This window comes from Convolutriloba macropyga, chromosome 1 (genome assembly GCF_964194025.1).
Source record: "Convolutriloba macropyga chromosome 1, txConMacr16.3, whole genome shotgun sequence".
NCBI classification, from domain to species: domain Eukaryota; kingdom Metazoa; phylum Xenacoelomorpha; order Acoela; family Convolutidae; genus Convolutriloba; species Convolutriloba macropyga.
The window spans coordinates 32,374,119-32,394,206 of NC_134468.1; the positions used below are offsets into that span (position 1 = coordinate 32,374,119).

Here is a 20,088-nt window from a genome sequence, read left to right on the forward strand (position 1 = left end):
TAACGAAAATCCCGACGACAAAAAAAAACCAAGAGAAGGCCAATAATAGCCCCAGCTACCGCTGTGCGGCTATTAATAACACGAAACTGAATGAAATCTCTGACGGTGTACTGAACAACTTTTAGTCATATAAAGCTAAAAGACAAAAAAAAAACTTGGACATAAACCGATGAAATTGTTTTACTATGTGTACAGTTTTGTAAAAAACTAGAACACATCACGCCAAAAAAGCGTTTTCAATGCATGAATGATTAAAACTTCGTTGACATAAAAATATTTAATAGAAACAATTCCGTTCCAAGTTCCAAAAAACAAATTAATGAAAAAGGTTAACAGTTGACTAGAAAATTGGGAAACATTTAACAATTACGCATTATTTGGGTATCAAAAATAAAGTGTGATCAATATCAGAGGAGAATATCAGATATTAATGGAGATCAATCAAAAAGTATTTCAACAACAGATTACAAGAAAAAATGAGCCACGTGGACAAAAAACGGTTCAAAAGGTATATCTATTTGCATCATTCTCTCAAAAACTTTTCTAAGACAAAAAGTTAATCACTGAACGCAGCGCATGATCAAGGAACTTCTCTCGCTGAGAAAAAATAGATCACAGGTCAATTTTACTCACTTTCGTTTTAAAGTTAAAACGCAGTTTGAATAAATAGTACTTCCGGCATAAAAATCTCAAGAAAACCAATACTCCTCATCGTAACAAAGTCGTAAAATCCAACAGCACCGCAGTATAGTCACGGTCAGCTTAAACCATTATAGCAATAAACTTCAACTAACGCCGGACAAATTCCTTTCGAACGACAGGCGGGGCAATTAAATTCAGAGGGGGCTGTAGCCTAGATAATTTTTATGGGTACAAAAACTTCCGATTAAGGAGAGGTTCTAACTCCCAAACTCAGACGTATTACACTGAAGCATTAATAACTCGACTAGGCTATTATGGCCTTCTGCTAGCTTTTATTGCTAGCCTTCTGCTAGATTTCTAAATAAGAGCAATTTAGATCACGCAAAAATCAAGTGCCAAGCGTGTTAAAGTCACTCAAATTAAATGGAAAGAACGCTCTTTAAAAAACGGCAGAACAAAAATTTTGAATAAAAAAGACACGTTTACCATAATTGCTTCCAATTTAGTTCGAGAGTAATTAAAAAGAAAGTTCTCCAATACTCCTCTTCGAGTTTAAAAGAAGACAGCGCACTAATACAATTCTTTGAAAAGGGGCCGCTATTATAGCCGGTTGAGAAGATGAGGGCGGCTATTAATAACTATTACAAAACATTCGGTTTGCTTGCGCATCGGATACTTTTACTTCAGCATACTTTCCGTTCACTCTCTGTAAATAATTTACTAGTATGGTAGCGTCTGAAACAAAATTTAACTGACCAAGCAAGAACGCGGTGGTCTCGGATATACTGGACAGGAGCATGCTGGGGGCAATTTTTGAGAAGATGCGACAAATCCTCTCTTGAACAGTCTCTTCAATGTCCTTCTTGGCAGCCCTCTAAACAATCGCCATTTATATACCCAAAACTCGTCGCTGTGTACCTTGTAAGCTCAATCAATCTTGCAATAGAAAAAAATTAAGGATACAATGTGAGGCAACTGAATTCAGATAAGCAGGTAGCTCGCATACCTGGTTAATGAGACAACAAAATTTTCATTCTTATTTCGATACCTTAGCGAGACTTAACTGTCGTCTAAGGGTAAAACTCATAACATGGACTTCGGAACTTTATCATGACAAAACCTCACCTGATTAGCTTGCACGAGTATGAACATGTTGTCCACACCAACTGCCAGGACTAGGAACGGCACCACTTCCAGGATGATGAGAGTAGCAGCCACTCTTAAGTAACCGAAGAACCCCACAGCACAGCCCACACTAGCCAAAACGATCACCACACCCGCTAATCCAACTGTGATTTTGGCCTAAAGTAACAATAGAGATACAGGTCACAATTGATCAATCCTTTCACTGCCAAAAATCAAATCAAGCCAAAAAATACTCCAGAGAGTTTGCAACATTGCAACAACGACTTACATGACTATAATATTGGTTCAAATTTGATGCGACCGCAATTAGACATAGGTTTTCAAATTTTCTCCGTAAACCATACTGAACACAACTGAAGAGATTATGTTAGACTTTAGCAGTTGGCATTAAAGACTTCTGTTGTCAGCTAGGAAACAAAAGGCCACATGAATGTATGTAATTCATACCCTTATGCACATGACTCTCAAATCGGTGCTGTATTGTCCGAGTGCCACGCAAATGTAGACAAACATGAGGAGGTAGGACACACTCACAGTCACCACATCCGCCTCACTCTCCCGGTTAAGCTCATCTTGTACAGATCTCTGAGCCTGGTACTTGAGGGATATGTTCTTACTCTCGTAATTCTTCAGGTAGTTCAGAAACCTTCAAGACGAACACTAGTATTGCTTCCATTATAGGCCAGTTGGGGATAACCAGATAATTAAGCTTAATTTTAACACCACTACAGCATACAGCTATACGTATGCTACCCTGATTTTTACTCAAGTTGGCAGGAAGGAAGTACGTTAATTTTTCCTACCAGCGATTTAATGTGACCATTATTTGACCGTGTATCGTACACCTCCGATTAATCTAGCAATATATTTGAATTGTATAACATCTGCGAACACTTACTCAAGTTCCCAAACTTCAGCATCGTGATTCTTGTCCTCATCATTGTACATGTTGACAATGAAAGTTAGCACCATCACATTTGCACTCGTGTAATCTTTGTCTAAACAATAACAATGTTCAAATACAAGACATCTGTGTTGATATTTCTACTAGCCACAGATACATTCAAAACAAGCAATTTTATTAGAAAAATTACATGTCCATTTGGCCCTTTAATGTTCGCATCCGTTGCTTCTGAAAAAGATCTTACCTCGTTCGAGTACACAAGAATTCGCAAATATCTGCTATACATCTCAGTAGAGGGTTAGAGCGCTAAATTGAAGGCCTATCAAATATTACACGTTCATTAACTGCTAACACGAAATTTTAGTCTGTACCTTTGTAATCACCCAAAACAACCCAAGGGTCAATCGGTCCACCCCAGCTGCCCAAACAGCTCAAGTGGAGCTCAGTACTGTCATCTGTCAATTCTGGTCCATTGACACATTTGGATAAGTGATCGTGATAGTCGAACTTATTGAACGTAGGTATGAAGTATGGTATTGTTTTATCGAGATTGGCAAAGCTATTCTGAAACCACTCCAAGGGAGATGTGATCGAACATTCAACGTTGAAGGGTGAGAGAGGTTTGAAACAGATGTCGGACAATGTGATGTTTTTATCTTGCGATGGATCGTATGCCACAAGTGATTGAATCTCCAGCTGCATACTCAAAACCTAAACAGCCAATTTCAAATCCTGTTTCGGCAACATAGCAAAGGCAAAAACATGGCCGACAGATTTCCATAATAGCTGCAATACAATAACTGGTGTTCGGTACTGCTGACAAAAGTTTCGTGCGCATTGCTCTCAAACGAGTGGCGAGGCGAAGCTCAAAGAATTGCTCTCCATGCCAAGAATTTATGTCTACTCAGGAGTTTAGGTTAACAACATACTTTTGAGAAAAGCTCTTAGAGAACTGCTCATCAACTAAAAACCCTAGGTTTTTAACCGTTTCTCAAGAAGAAAAAGTCAACAAAGCCAGACGAAATCAGAAGAAAAATATGTAGTACAAAAATACAACTAATATATTTGACAAAAACATCCTTTGATAAAAATTGATCGCGAAAAACGGACATGAGAGTAAAATTCTGTAACCAAAAACGGACACAGGAGTCTAACCTTTTGCAATGAAAAATGGACATGCGCGTCCAACACTAACACAAAAACGGATAAACTAAGCAAATAAAGGCAGTTACAGAGCGCTACGAAAAGACGAAAGAGGACTGCAACTGAAATTATGATTCAAATAATTTAGACTTGACATCGAGACTATAGATTTATGGGGTTTCGTTATGTTTTTAGAGTCGCAATTTGCCTGTTACTCAGTCGTTCAATGATACCTCGGATAGAAATAGAAACATATTAGAAAACTTACTTAATAGTTGCCAAAAATCGCAGCCGTAAGTATTATCAAAATCAATTCGTGTTTCTTAAATCTCGCTGGTAACACATCTGCTAGACCTTAAGAAAACGATTAGGCAGATTATGCTCGTAAAACAACAAAATAATTCGACATCTCAACGCTGATTATAAATTTAGTGTCAATTTTGCGGTAACCAAAACATTTGCCTCAAAAAGTTCATGTCTAATATTCCAGAAAAAGAGGTTCAAGATTTAAATGAACGGCAACGAACACTGAGTAAAGATAAAATGCAAAACATTAAAATTTTAAAACCCTTTTTTGGTGTCGGTGTTCGTTTTTGATTACTGCCATAGGCCTACATTAAGATCAATTAAAAAGTAATTGAGCTTAGACTATGTCCATGAACTGCTACAAAATAACTGAAATCCTTTGATGAAAAAATTGATGATAGGTAGAAATTGAAACACAGAAACTTAAAATCTACGAGTTTCTCAGCTTCCTTCGCAGGTGTTCATAGCATCGGAACAATAAAAGTCAGCTAATACCAAAGACTACCAAATATGACTGCGCTTAAGACAGGCCTGCCAAAATATAGAGACGACGTAGGGCACAAAACAGAACAGGTAGAGTCATTGCAAAAACTTAAAAAAAACCACAATATCTACAAACTACATTGTCCCATTAACTCGTGAAGCCTTCCTAATCACCAAAACAAGATAAATAAAGCAAAAAATGAGTCATCAACCTTTTGAGCTCAGCCGTCCTTTACAGAATCAGGCAGGTTATTTAGGAACAAATGACAGAGCAAATAAATGCGGTTACAGAGCGCTATGAAAAGACGAAAAAGGACTTGATCTAAAATTATGATGACTTGACAGGAGTCTAATCTTTTGCAATGAAAAACGGACATGCGCGTCCAACACTATAACAAAAAAACGGATAAACTAAGCAAATAAAGGCAGTTACAGAGCGCTACGAAAAGACGAAAGAGGACTGCAACTGAAATTATGATTCAAATAATTTAGACTTGACATCGAGACTATAGATTTATGGGGTTTCGTTATGTTTTTAGAGTCGCAATTTGCCTGTTACTCAGTCGTTCAATGATACTTCTGATAGAAATAGAAACATATTAGAAAACTTTCTTAATATTTGCCACAAACCGCAGCCCTAAGTATAATCAAAATCAATTCGTGTTTCTTAAATCTTGCTGGTAACACATCTGCTAGATCTTAAGAAAACGATTAAGCCGATTATGCTCGTGAAACAAAATAATTCGAAAAAATCTCAAAAAGTTCATTTTAAATTTAGTGTCAATTCTGCGGTTACCAATACAATTACCTCAAGAAGTTCATGTCTAGTATTCCAGAAAAAGAGGTTAAAGATTTAAATGAGCGGCAACGAACACTGAGTAAAGATCAAATGCTAAAAATTAAAATTTTAAAAACTTTTTTGGTGTTGGTGTTCGTTTTTGATGACTGCCATAGGCCTATATTAAAATAAATTAAAAAGTAATTGAGCTTAGACTATGTCCACGAACTGCTACAAAATAGCTGAAACCCTTTGTTGAAAAAATTGATGATAAATAGAAATTGAAACACAGAAACTAAAAATCTACACGTTTCTCAACTTTCTTCGCATGTGTTCATAGCATCGAAACAATAAAAGTCAGCTAATACCAAAGATTACCAAATATGACTGCGCTTAAGACAGGCCTGCCAAAGTATAGAGACAACGTAGGGCACAAAACAGAACAGGTGGAGTCATTGCAAAAACTTAAAAAAAACCACAATATCTACAAACTACATTGTCTCATTATCTCATGCAGCCTTTTAGTCACCAAAACAAGATAAATAAAGCAAAAAATGAGTCCAACATTTTGAGCACAGCAGTCATTTACAGAATCAGGCAGGTTATTTAGAAACAAATGACAGAGCAAAAAAAGGCAGTTACAGAGCGCTATGAAGAGACGAAAGAGGACTTGATCTAAAATTATGATTTACATTATTTAGATTTGACATCCAAAATATAGATATATGGAGTTTCGTTGCGTTTTTAGAGAAGCATTTGCCTGTTAGTCGTTCAATGATACTTCTGATAGAAATAGAAACATATTAGAAAACTTTCTTAATATTTGCCACAAACCGCAGCCCTAAGTACAATCAAAATCAATTCGTGTTTCTTAAATCTTGCTGGTAACACATCTGCTAGATCTTAAGAAAACGATTAAGCCGATTATGCTCGTGAAACAAAATAATTCGAAAAAATCTCAAAAAGTTCATTTTAAATTTAGTGTCAATTCTGCGGTTACCAATACAATTACCTCAAGAAGTTCATGTCTAGTATTCCAGAAAAAGAGGTTCAAGATTTAAATGAACGGCAACGAACACTGAGTAAAGATAAAATGCAAAACATTAAAATTTTAAAACCCTTTTTTGGTGTCGGTGTTCGTTTTTGATTACTGCCATAGGCCTACATTAAGATCAATTAAAAAGTAATTGAGCTTAAACTATGTCCACGAACTGCTACAAAATAACTGAAACCCTTTGATGAAAAAACTGATGATAGGTAGAAATTGAAACACAGAAACTTAAAATCTACACGTTTCTCAGCTTTTTAGCAGGTGTTCATAGCATCAGAAGACTAAAAGTCAGCTAATACAAAAGACTACCAAACATGACTGCGATTAAGACTGGCTTGCCAAGGTATAGAAATGACGTACGGCACAAAAGAAAACTGCTGTAGTCATCGCAAAAACTCTACAAACTACATTGTCCCATTAATTGATGAAGCCTTGATAGTCACAGAAGAAAAATCAAGCAAAAGTGATTAAGACTGCCTCGGATAAAATAAACATATTAGAGAACTTACTTAATATTTGCCACAAAACGCAGCCCTAAGTATAATCAAAATCAAATAGTGTTTCTTAAATCTTGATGGTAACACATCTGCTAGATCTTAAGAAAACGATTAAGCCGATTATGCTCGTGAAACAAAATAATTCGAAAAAATCTCAAAAAGTTCATTTTAAATTTAAAGTCAATTCTGCGGTTACCAATACAATTACCTCAAGAAGTTCATGTCTAGTATTCCAGAAAAAGAGATTCAAGATTTAAATGAACGGCAACGAACACTGAGTAAATATAAAATGCAAAACATTAAAATTTTAAAACCCTTTTTTGGTGTCGGTGTTCGTTTTTGATAACTGCCATAGGCCTACATTAAGATCAATTAAAAAGTAATTGAGCTTAAACTATGTCCACGAACTGCTACAAAATAACTGAAACCCTTTGATGAAAAAACTGATGATAGGTAGAAATTGAAACACAGAAACTTAAAATCTACACGTTTCTCAGCTTTTTAGCAGGTGTTCATAGCATCAGAAGACTAAAAGTCAGCTAATACAAAAGACTACCAAACATGACTGCGATTAAGACTGGCTTGCCAAGGTATAGAAATGACGTACGGCACAAAAGAAAACTGCTGTAGTCATCGCAAAAACTCAAAATCAAAAAGTCTACAAACTACATTGTCCCATTAATTGATGAAGCCTTGATAGTCACAGAAGAAAAATCAAGCAAAAGCGATTAAGACTGCCTCGGATAAAATAAACATATTAGAAAACTTACCTAATATTTGCCACAAAACGCAGCCCTAAGTATAATCAAAATCAAATAGTGTTTCTTAAATCTTGATGGTAACACATCTGCTAGACATCAAGAAAACGATTAGGCAGATTTTGCTCGTAAAATAAGAAAAATAATTCGAAAAAAATCTCAAAGTTGATTTTAAATTTAATGACAATTTTGTGGTAACCAATCCAACTGCCTCAAGACGTTCATGTCTAGTATTCCAGAAAAAGAGGTTAAAGATTTAAATGAGCGGCAACGAACACTGAGTAAAGATCAAATGCTAAAAATTAAAATTTTAAAAACTTTTTTGGTGTTGGTGTTCGTTTTTGATGACTGCCATAGGCCTATATTAAAATAAATTAAAAAGTAATTGAGCTTAGACTATGTCCACGAACTGCTACAAAATAGCTGAAAACCTTTGCTGAAAAAATTGATGATAAATAGAAATTGAAACACAGAAACTAAAAATCTACACGTTTCTCAGCTTTCTTCGCAGGTGTTCATAGCATCGAAACAATAAAAGTCAGCTAATACCAAAGACTACCAAATATGACTGCGCTTAAGACAGGCCTGCCAAAGTATAGAGACGACGTAGGGCACAAAACAGAACAGGTGGAGTCATTGCAAAAACTTAAAAAAAACCACAATATCTACAAACTACATTGTCCCATTATCTCATGCAGCCTTTTAGTCACCAAAACAAGATAAGTAAAGCAAAAAATGAGTCCAACATTTTGAGCACAGCAGTCATTTACAGAATCAGGCAGGTTATTTAGGAACAAAAGACAGAGCAAAAAAAAGCAGTTACAGAGCGCTATGAAGAGACGAAAGAGGACTTGATCTAAAATTATGATTTACATTATTTAGACTTGACATCCAAAATATAGATATATGGAGTTTCGTTGCGTTTTTAGAGAAGCATTTGCCTGTTAGTCGTTCAATGATACTTCTGATAGAAATAGAAACATATTAGAAAACTTTCTTAATATTTGCCACAAACCGCAGCCCTAAGTATAATCAAAATCAATTCGTGTTTCTTAAATCTTGCTGGTAACACATCTGCTAGATCTTAAGAAAACGATTAAGCCGATTATGCTCGTGAAACAAAATAATTCGAAAAAATCTCAAAAAGTTCATTTTAAATTTAGTGTCAATTCTGCGGTTACCAATACAATTACCTCAAGAAGTTCATGTCTAGTATTCCAGAAAAAGAGGTTCAAGATTTAAATGAACGGCAACGAACACTGAGTAAAGATAAAATGCAAAACATTAAAATTTTAAAACCCTTTTTTGGTGTCGGTGTTCGTTTTTGATTACTGCCATAGGCCTACATTAAGATCAATTAAAAAGTAATTGAGCTTAAACTATGTCCACGAACTGCTACAAAATAACTGAAACCCTTTGATGAAAAAACTGATGATAGGTAGAAATTGAAACACAGAAACTTAAAATCTACACGTTTCTCAGCTTTTTAGCAGGTGTTCATAGCATCAGAAGACTAAAAGTCAGCTAATACAAAAGACTACCAAACATGACTGCGATTAAGACTGGCTTGCCAAGGTATAGAAATGACGTACGGCACAAAAGAAAACTGCTGTAGTCATCGCAAAAACTCAAAATCAAAAAGTCTACAAACTACATTGTCCCATTAATTGATGAAGCCTTGATAGTCACAGAAGAAAAATCAAGCAAAAGTGATTAAGACTGCCTCGGATAAAATAAACATATTAGAAAACTTACTTAATATTTGCCACAAACCGCAGCCCTAAGTATAATCAAAATCAAATAGTGTTTCTTAAATCTTGATGGTAACACATCTGCTAGACATCAAGAAAACGATTAGGCAGATTTTGCTCGTAAAATAAGAAAAATAATTCGAAAAAAATCTCAAAGTTGATTTTAAATTTAATGACAATTTTGTGGTAACCAATCCAACTGCCTCAAGACGTTCATGTCTAGTATTCCAGAAAAAGAGGTTAAAGATTTAAATGAGCGGCAACGAACACTGAGTAAAGATCAAATGCTAAAAATTAAAATTTTAAAAACTTTTTTGGTGTTGGTGTTCGTTTTTGATGACTGCCATAGGCCTATATTAAAATAAATTAAAAAGTAATTGAGCTTAGACTATGTCCACGAACTGCTACAAAATAGCTGAAAACCTTTGCTGAAAAAATTGATGATAAATAGAAATTGAAACACAGAAACTAAAAATCTACATGTTTCTCAGCTTTCTTCGCAGGTGTTCATAGCATCGAAACAATAAAAGTCAGCTAATACCAAAGACTACCAAATATGACTGCGCTTAAGACAGGCCTGCCAAAGTATAGAGACGACGTAGGGCACAAAACAGAACAGGTGGAGTCATTGCAAAAACTTAAAAAAAACCACAATATCTACAAACTACATTGTCCCATTATCTCATGCAGCCTTTTAGTCACCAAAACAAGATAAATAAAGCAAAAAATGAGTCCAACATTTTGAGCACAGCAGTCATTTACAGAATCAGGCAGGTTATTTAGGAACAAATGACAGAGCAAAAAAAGGCAGTTACAGAGCGCTATGAAGAGACGAAAGAGGACTTGATCTAAAATTATGATTTACATTATTTAGATTTGACATCCAAAATATAGATATATGGAGTTTCGTTGCGTTTTTAGAGAAGCATTTGCCTGTTAGTCGTTCAATGATACTTCTGATAGAAATAGAAACATATTAGAAAACTTTCTTAATATTTGCCACAAACCGCAGCCCTAAGTATAATCAAAATCAATTCGTGTTTCTTAAATCTTGCTGGTAACACATCTGCTAGATCTTAAGAAAACGATTAAGCCGATTATGCTCGTGAAACAAAATAATTCGAAAAAATCTCAAAAAGTTCATTTTAAATTTAGTGTCAATTCTGCGGTTACCAATACAATTACCTCAAGAAGTTCATGTCTAGTATTCCAGAAAAAGAGGTTCAAGATTTAAATGAACGGCAACGAACACTGAGTAAAGATAAAATGCAAAACATTAAAATTTTAAAACCCTTTTTTGGTGTCGGTGTTCGTTTTTGATTACTGCCATAGGCCTACATTAAGATCAATTAAAAAGTAATTGAGCTTAAACTATGTCCACGAACTGCTACAAAATAACTGAAACCCTTTGATGAAAAAACTGATGATAGGTAGAAATTGAAACACAGAAACTTAAAATCTACACGTTTCTCAGCTTTTTAGCAGGTGTTCATAGCATCAGAAGACTAAAAGTCAGCTAATACAAAAGACTACCAAACATGACTGCGATTAAGACTGGCTTGCCAAGGTATAGAAATGACGTACGGCACAAAAGAAAACTGCTGTAGTCATCGCAAAAACTCAAAATCAAAAAGTCTACAAACTACATTGTCCCATTAATTGATGAAGCCTTGATAGTCACAGAAGAAAAATCAAGCAAAAGTGATTAAGACTGCCTCGGATAAAATAAACATATTAGAAAACTTACTTAATATTTGCCACAAACCGCAGCCCTAAGTATAATCAAAATCAAATAGTGTTTCTTAAATCTCGATGGTAACACATCTGCTAGACATCAAGAAAACGATTAGGCAGATTTTGCTCGTAAATAAGAAAAATAATTCGAAAAAAATCTCAAAGTTGATTTCAAATTTAATGACAATTTTGTGGTAACCAATCCAACTGCCTCAAGACGTTCATGTCTAGTATTCCAGAAAAAGAGGTTCAAGGTTTAAATCAACGGTAACGAATGCTGAGTAAAGATCAGTTGCCAAAAATTAAAACTTTAAAAACCTTTTTTTTGGTGTCGGTGTTCGTTTTTGATGACTGCCATTGGCCTACATTAAGATCAATTAAAAAGTAATTGAGCTTAGACTATGTCCACGAACTGCTACTAAATAGTTGAAACCCTTTGCTGAAAAATTTGATGATAAGTAGAAATTGAAACGCAGAAACTAAAAATCTACAGGTTTATCAGCTTTCTTCACAGGTGTTAATAGCATCAGAACATTAAAAGTCAGCTAATATCAAAGACTACCAAATATGACTGCGCTTAAGACTGGCTTGCCGAAGCATAGAGACGACGTACGGCACAAAACAGAACTGTTGGAGTCATCACAAAAACTTTCAAAAATCACAAATTCTGCAAACTACATTGTCCAATTAACTTATGAAGCTTTCTTAGTCACCAATACAAGATAAATAAAGCAAAAAATGAGTGTCATCAACATTTTGAGCACAGCAGTCATTTACAGAATGAGGCAGGTTATTTATGAACAAATGACGAAGCAAATAACAGCAATTACAGAGTGCTATGAAAATATGGAAGAGAACTTGAACTAAAATCATGATTTAAATCATTAAGACTTGAAATCGAAAATAGATTTATGGAGTTTCGTTGCGTTTTTAGAGTCGCAATTTGTCTCTTACTCAGTTGTTCAATGATACTTCGGATAGAAACAGAAACATATTAGAAAACTTACTTAAAATTTGCCACAAATCGCAGCCCTAAGTATAATCAAAATCAAATCGCGTTTCTTAAATCTTGCTGGTAACACATCTGCTAGATCTTAAGAAAACGATTAAGCCGATTATGCTCGTGAAACAAAATAATTCGAAAAAATCTCAAAAAGTTCATTTTAAATTTAGTGTCAATTCTGCGGTTACCAATACAATTGCCTCAAGAAGTTCATGTCTAGTATCCCAGAAAAATAGGTTCAAGATTTAAATGAACGGTAAAGAGCCTTGAGTAAAGATTAGATGCCAAAAAATTAAAATCTTGGTATCGGTGTTTGTATTTGTGTTCGTGTGATTGGGCAGCTTTGTGGGTGTATGTATGTATGTACCTGTTATGTGTGTGGAAGAGCGCGAGAGAGGTAAAGCGCGAATGATGGAAGAGTGCGAGGGGTAGAAACACTTATTGTGAGAGGGTTAATTCCGTTAAAGGTTAGATAGAAATAAAGACAGTGCAAAAACTGTCAGAATTCATCAAAGATTGAAAAAAATTACATATTTGCTACAAAAAAAGTCCAATGCTTTAAAAAGTCCCATGCTTGAACTGTTTTTAAAACTAGATGATAACACAATGATTCACAAAATATTTCCGCTTTTGTGGGAGTATGCATGCATGTGCGTGTGTGTAAAGTTTGATGTGTGTAGGAGGGCGGGAGAGGGCAAGAGATAGTTAGTATGTTAGGAGTTTGAGAGGGTTGGTTACTTGAGTTTGATACAAATAGAGATCATGACAAAATTAGAACAATTACTTCTTATTTGCGATAAACTGCGGCTTTCATTAAGTCCAAAACTGTTTTTAAATCTCGCTGATGACTTATCTGCCAGATTTAAACTAATCCCACCATGCTAATGAAATATCAAAGTTGATGAAATTTTTGAAAACTTCAAGAGTTAACTTTCAAAGCTGTGTCAAAATTGCATTCACCAACACAAATGCCTCAAACAATTCACATGTAGCTTTTCCTGAAAACAAACAGACGACCTAACTGAGCGGCGACAAACGTTTAGTATCAACTAATTCCTCAAAAATTGTAAAAACGTTCTTTTTTGGTGTTATTCTTTGTATTTGTGTTGGTGGTTTTTATGTGTTTGTTTGGTTTCTCTAAGTTTGTAAACTACCAATTGCAATACTATTATTTTTCTTGAATGGGTTAAAGGATTTTCGTTTTTGACCGGAAAAAAGAACGCATTTTTTGGTTCTAAGAGCACAAGTAAAATTCTACAAATCAGTTGGTTTCGAATAAATCCTAACGGTTTCTCTGACGGAATTCAAAAGTTGTTGCAACCTTGAGAGGTAAGTTGGAACATTCGCGCTACGCACAGATTCGCAGTAGCCCTCTGGTTTTTATTTCAAATTCAGTTTAAATTCTTGCTGTGATTTGTTTCGCTCTTTAGCACTCAATTTCATTTTGTTTCTGACAATCACAATGCCGCGGACCTTTTTCTGGTGTTTTAAAAGTTCAAGATTTTGGTGCAATCTTCTATTCTGTTGCTGCGTCCGAAGTAACAAAATTTTATTTAGTCGCAAAACTTGAAAACTAGAAAATTAAAAATAAGTTTAAAAATACTCATAGCAGCTGAGAAAGGAACAGGAACTGAACTGTTCAAAGCTGAATTCCAATTTTTTTCAATATCGAAACTTAAAATATAGACTTTCAAATATCAAACTCAAATATTCCGGTTCGCAAAAATCAATTCGATTAGAATTAAAGAGGTTTACATTATCTGAAGAAGTCTAAAGAAGTCTTTAGACACTGTTTCTCTCTTTTTGAATGTTTTCAGCTAATCTGTTTAAAATTAGGCCATTTTCTTATTTCGTCTTATTTCTCATCGTCTTGTTGTTGCAATTATTTTTTTTGATTATCGCAAAGCAATGGACTTTTTTTAGTACAGGCGATCCACTGAATAATCAACGAATCCTGATGCATAAAAGTGCACAGATATATTTTTAAAAGGCTCTATCAGCCTGTCAGAGGCTTTTATTCAGGGGCTCTTTCCTTTAAATTTCTTTTATCTTTCGAGCACGTTTTTTGTTATAAAGTTACGACTTTCGAGTTTAACTTCTGACTTAACTCACTGAATGCTTCATATCAATAGCTTCTAGAATTCATTCAGCATTATTGCGCGAAGAGGCTCAAGGTGAGAAAAAGCGAAATCCGTAGAAACGGGATGTTCAAATAAAGCGCGGGCACTACTTAATGTTTAAAATCTTAGTGAATTATGTTTTCAAAGTTCTTTAGAGTATCCTGATCATTGGTATTCGTGCTCAGCTTATTGTCCTCCAAATTAGAGGCTGAATTGACCATGTTTTTAATTCAATGAAACCGTAGACCAAATTAGAATACTTGACAATTAGAAAAAAATTGGGCAGTCCTCAATGTATTCTGCCACTGTTCTATTCTGCCGCGCTTTAATTGAACATCCCCTTTCTACGGAATTCGCTTTCTTTCACCTTGAACCTATTCGCGCAATAATGCTGAATGAACTCTAGAAGCTATTGAGTTGAAGCATTCAGTGAGTTAAGTCAGAAGTTAAACTCGAAAGACGTAACTTTTGTATAAAAAACGTGCTCGAAAGATAAAAGAAATTTAAAGAACAGAGCCCCTGAATAAAAGCATCTGACAGGCTGATAGAGCCTGTTAAAATATATCTGTGCACTTTTATGCATCAGGATTCGTTGATTATTCAGTGGATCGCCTGTACTAAAAAAATCTATTGCTTTGCGATAATCAAGAAAAATTATTGCAACAACAAGACGATGAGACAAAATTAAGAAATTGGCCTAATTTTAAACAGATTAGCTGAAAACATTCAAAACGAGAGAAACAGTATCTAAAGACTTCTTTAGACTTCTTGGGCTAAGACTTCTTCAGAAAATGTAAAGCTCGTTAATTCTAATTAAACTAAATTTTGCGAACCGCAATATATGAGTTTGATATTTGAAAGTCTATATTTGAAAACAAAAAAAAGCTGAAAATGCTATCAAGAGAGCAACAAAATGTTAGACAATTCAGCAAACTAATATCTCCGTATATTCCAGAAAAATCCTGTGCTGTAATAATAAAAAATGTACATTTTTGCATAACTAAAAAGGTTTTTCATACAGATGAGGCAAAGGTTACATCATTTAGATTAAAAAATAGAAAAATAGCACCAAATGTCCGCAAAGATAAAAATGGGCAAAGATATCCACAAAAAATTAATAACACAAACATAAACCGACCACCGTCGTATAAATTGCTCTCGAACGACAGGAGAGTTGAAATCTAAAAAAGGGGTGCAGCTTTTTTGGCTGCAAAAACTTGGGTTCAAACCTGATAGGGGTTTGAACCTGCGACTGCCAGTATAGCAGTCCGACATCTTAACCACTTAGTTACAACCACGTTGTTAGTCAACTGCTAACAATCACTTTTATGTTTCAGAATGAGAACAAATGCAATCACCCATAATAATAAAGTGAAGCTTGAAAAAGTCAATGTTCTAGAACAAAAGCGGAAAATGGTCAAGTAAAAACTTTGGATAAAGATCATAGCCCGTAGAATACCGGAAACGACTCAAAGAGACGTGCTATCAAATCTTCCTATCAAACCACCTATTTCAGAAATAAAAAATACAAACAACGCAATATATAGTACGAAACAACCAATTTTAAGTTCGGAATGCGGGCCGGTGGGTGGCGTAGGTAGGTGGTGGTGGTAGTTGGCGGAGGGGTGTAAGTATTTTGCGTGAGGGGTGAGTTGAGGTGGGGTTTGTGCAAGGCATAGGCTGCCAGGGGGCAAGTGGGTAGGGAGTAAGTGTTGCACAGGGGGTATAGTTTGATGTAGATGGTTGGCGGGGGTCGGCAGTTGGGTTGGGGGGGGGGGGGGGGGTAGATGAGGGATGGTAGGTTAGATAGCTAAGAGAGGTAAGAGGGACTTATATGGGATCAAAGTTCTGGAAAAAACCTTTTTACTTTGAACAGTACCAGCAGTTCCTAATTTCTATATTAACTAAGCTACTGTTAAAATCCAATGTTCGAAAACAGAAGTCAAAGTTCAAACATAGCTGACAGCTTGCCAGAAAATAGCCGCAATAGCTTCGTAGCTCTGGAGTCTTTTGATTAAGAATCTGTATAAGTTACTGCTGCCTCTATTAGCTGCTCTCAAATAACCTTCATTTAGAGTGGCACACACCCATTTGACCTTATCTCTTTGAATTAAAGTAAATAAAAGTCAATTTCAAAGTGAGGAAGTCATTTTCAAGAGTGAGGTAAGTCAAGTGTGACCAAAAATTTAATCACGCGAATGAACAAATAAACTCGCTCCACTGAGAGCGAAAAATGACGTCACGCACGCAATTCAATTGAAATTGCATGAACGAATGAACAAAAAGTGGCTGTGAAGTCATATGGTCGTAACAAAAATCATAACGACGAAATAAAAAAAAACATAGCAGAACAAGTCCTGACGTACAATTCAAAGAATTTTCATTGACTACACAAAAACCTCGACCTAGAACGGTCTATGAGTGAATTGGGAAAACCATTTCTTAAAAAAATCGGAAAATAAAATAAAGAAAACAGAAACTAAATGCCGAAATGCCACATGCGGACAAAAAAACACTAGCGAGAAATAGAAAATTAATTGAAACAAAAAACTAGGCCTAGAATGAACTATGAATGGATTGGGAAAACCTTTTAGAAAAAAATCCGATCCAAAAAATCGAAAAAACAGTAAAAATCAAAGTGAAATTGCCGCATGTGAACAAAACACCACTACCAAGAAAGTGAAATTTTGTTCAAACACCGTTTTCTCACTTTACTTTAAATTTAGAGCGAAAAAAATTCACGCCGCAAAACCACTCGCTTTTTCGCTCCACTTCCTGTTTCGGCGTGACCAAAATCACTACTCCAATTTGACTTCAAAAATCATGAAAATGTGTGATCAGATCTTAAAAAAAAGACAGCGCCCCAATACAATTCAAATTCTTTGAATTGTAAAGAACCAAGAGAAGGCCAATAATAGCCCCAGCTACCGCTGTGCGGCTATTAAAAACGGAGTTAAATGTTCGAAACGAAAGAAGTCAAAATTCAAGTCATGAAAAACCTTGCATCAGCTTAAGGCGCGGGGGAGGGGTAGTTGTAGTTGGAATAGGGAGAAGAGACTGTTATTGGTAGAAAACGTCTGATAATGGTTGACCTTGAGCATTACCAGCAGTTGCTAATTTCTATGTATTATCAAACCTACTGTTAAAGTCCAATGTTCTAAAGCCGAAGTCGACGTTCTAAAACAAAGTCGAAAAAATCTCTGGAATACCAATAAAATACCAACACATACAATAATTGCCTCAGATAGCAATTCAAATGGAAGAAGCTTAACTCCTCGAAAAAGTCAAAATTTGAAAACCATTCACGTATATCGATCAACCAATCTGACTAAAAAACCTTTGAGTATACAGACTCTTCCGAGTATACAGACTCTCACTAAAAAGGAGCCGGGCGAACGATACCGGAGAACACGTATACTTGACAGTGCACTGGAAGAAGAGAAATATCAAAATAACCACCAACAGTTACTTTTTCTAACGAATACTCAAAGATGGCATTCCTGTCTTCGTTTAAGAACAATCATGATATCTATTCCTGGAGAACTGAAAACGGCTATCTCGAAAATTACCTCCTCCATGATAGATTTGTTGAAGACTGGCCCGTAGTAGTTTCTGAAGCCTGTCCCAATTGAACTGTAGTTTGATCCTGTTTTGTCTTTCGTGTACACAAATACCTGCTCCACTCTGTAGAACGGCATAAAATGGTCATTGTAGAACTGCAGCTGCTGGTACGTGGCACTGGACGGTGAGGACCAAAGTGCTACAGGGTCAGTTGTGATGTCGAGAAATAAACAGCTGAAATACATTTTTCCTCGTTTACACATTGCGATGAGCTATTTTCATTTCGCAGTCTTTAATTGCACCATGATAGTTCATTTACTATATTATATTATATTATATTATATTATATTATATTATATTATATTATATTATATTATATTATATTATATATTATATTATATTATATATTATATTATATTATATTATATTATATTATATTATCTCGTGTAACAACAGAAACTTTCGCGAAACATTTGAAAGATGCAATAAAATTGGATATAATGGTGACACGTGTAAAAATGCAGAAAAATTTGAATGAATAGAGAAGATATTCAAAGTACTTGACAGGTTTTGCTTGATAATCAACCATCATAATTACCCTGTAGTGAGTCCAGCAACCACCACAATCCATATGACGACCACGGTGACTGGGTATGAGGTGACCATGAAAGCCCACTTGAAAAAGAATTTTTCTAAACCATTCTTCATCCATTCCCCTCCTTTTTCGAAGGCTAAATTGAATCCTCCGCCATCACCACCAACAGTTCCATTCGGTCTAGAAACGGTCGCGTCTAAATCCAAGTTCGCTTCTTGATTCATCTAAAATCGTCATACATCATTTTATTTCCCTCAGAATTCTCAATTCTTCTGCAGATTATGCATCCAAAAAGATCCCAAGGCTGCAAAATTGCAAATCGACATGCACTGTTAGAAAAGTTACCATATAATTTTCAAATTTTGATCACATTTCTCGAAAACTAATCCAGTCGACTGATTGATCCAATGCAATTACGATACCCCCATATTTTACATAAGGATATTATATTAGATAAAAAATTCAAATCAAAATTTAACGTTATTCTTCATTAGTTGAGCTCAATATAGCCTCTTCAGACTACAACATTACGCCGCAAATAGCATAGCCTTCAATTAATAGTAGAGCTTATCCTAGCCCACAAATATGCTTCAATTAACAATCAATCACAAAACCTGATTTCTTGAATTCCTTTCAATTACTTAGAAAATGCCAATCTGCAATTTGGCTCTTTATTCTCAATTAGTAATGCAGGGACTGTTATGCAAATATTCATCAATCAGGCTTCCTTTCATGTCTGCCTACTAGACACGTAATTAACAGCAATTGTTGAAAAAAGTGACAAGTTTGAGCAAATTAACTTGAGCAAAATGTACGATTCGGCGTCATGAAAAGATGTAAATAAGTATTATTCGGTTCAAGTGGTAATGCATACCTGTTCCACAGAAGACTTTGAGTACTTGATATTATGGATAAGCATGACAGTTAAGAACACAGCTGCAAACACGACGAAGACTGCAGCAGACACTACCATGTAGCCGTAGAGATCAAACACTTTCCAGGGTTCCTTTGGCTCTGGGTACGGCACAGGGGCAGGGCAACTTGCTTCACAGTCCATACAGCTACAAGCTTGATTTGTTTCATCCAGGGCTTCATTGCAAGGGTAAGTTGAGTAGTTCATTGCCGACATGTCTAGACAAACATTTTACTCGAATATATTGTTTACTGTATCATCAGACATGCAAAAAAAAAATTTTAGAATGAGCTTTCGCGATCAGTAATTCAAGTTTCACTGAGCGCTTAGTAAAAAAAACAATTTTCGATTTAAAATATAATTAAAGATTGAAAATCTAATAAAAAATACCATATTAAACAATAGAATGCTTTTGTTTTGTTACACCACACTCTGTTGCCGACAAAATTAATAACCTGGGACAATAGTATCCATAACCTTGTTATCATTACACCGCAGAGGTATACCCAAATCGTCACGGGCAAATATGCCCGATGCGTGTATCTCGTGATCGTTTTTCCTATGTTAATACATTGAAAATGCAACAATATTGCAGAAAAAAGCTACTTTAGCAGAAACCGGCAAAATTGAAGGGATATTAGCAACCCGTGTTCGCAAAAGTGTCCTGATCTTAGCTGCGAAATACAAGTAAAAACTTTATTTC

The 20,088-nt window shown here is 35.3% G+C and overlaps 2 protein-coding genes across 2 annotated transcripts in view; one reads left to right on the forward strand and one right to left on the reverse strand.

Annotated features, from left to right (window-relative positions):
* The window catches only part of LOC142337981 (digestive cysteine proteinase 1-like), a 233,575-nt gene that overhangs the window by 90,943 nt on the left and 122,544 nt on the right, over positions 1-20,088 (forward strand). The window lies entirely within an intron of this gene.
* Positions 1-20,088, reverse strand: part of LOC142337942 (NPC intracellular cholesterol transporter 1-like) — a 61,004-nt gene that overhangs the window by 32,924 nt on the left and 7,992 nt on the right. Inside the window, exons 2-9 of the mRNA XM_075387578.1 lie at positions 19,347-19,603; positions 18,476-18,696; positions 17,886-18,111; positions 3,064-3,403; positions 2,687-2,786; positions 2,236-2,434; positions 1,768-1,944; positions 1,399-1,516 (exon numbers count right to left, since the gene is read on the reverse strand). Of these exons, the coding sequence (XP_075243693.1) occupies positions 1,399-1,516; positions 1,768-1,944; positions 2,236-2,434; positions 2,687-2,786; positions 3,064-3,403; positions 17,886-18,111; positions 18,476-18,696; positions 19,347-19,603 (1,638 nt within the window). The remainder of the gene's footprint in view (positions 1-1,398; positions 1,517-1,767; positions 1,945-2,235; positions 2,435-2,686; positions 2,787-3,063; positions 3,404-17,885; positions 18,112-18,475; positions 18,697-19,346; positions 19,604-20,088) is intronic.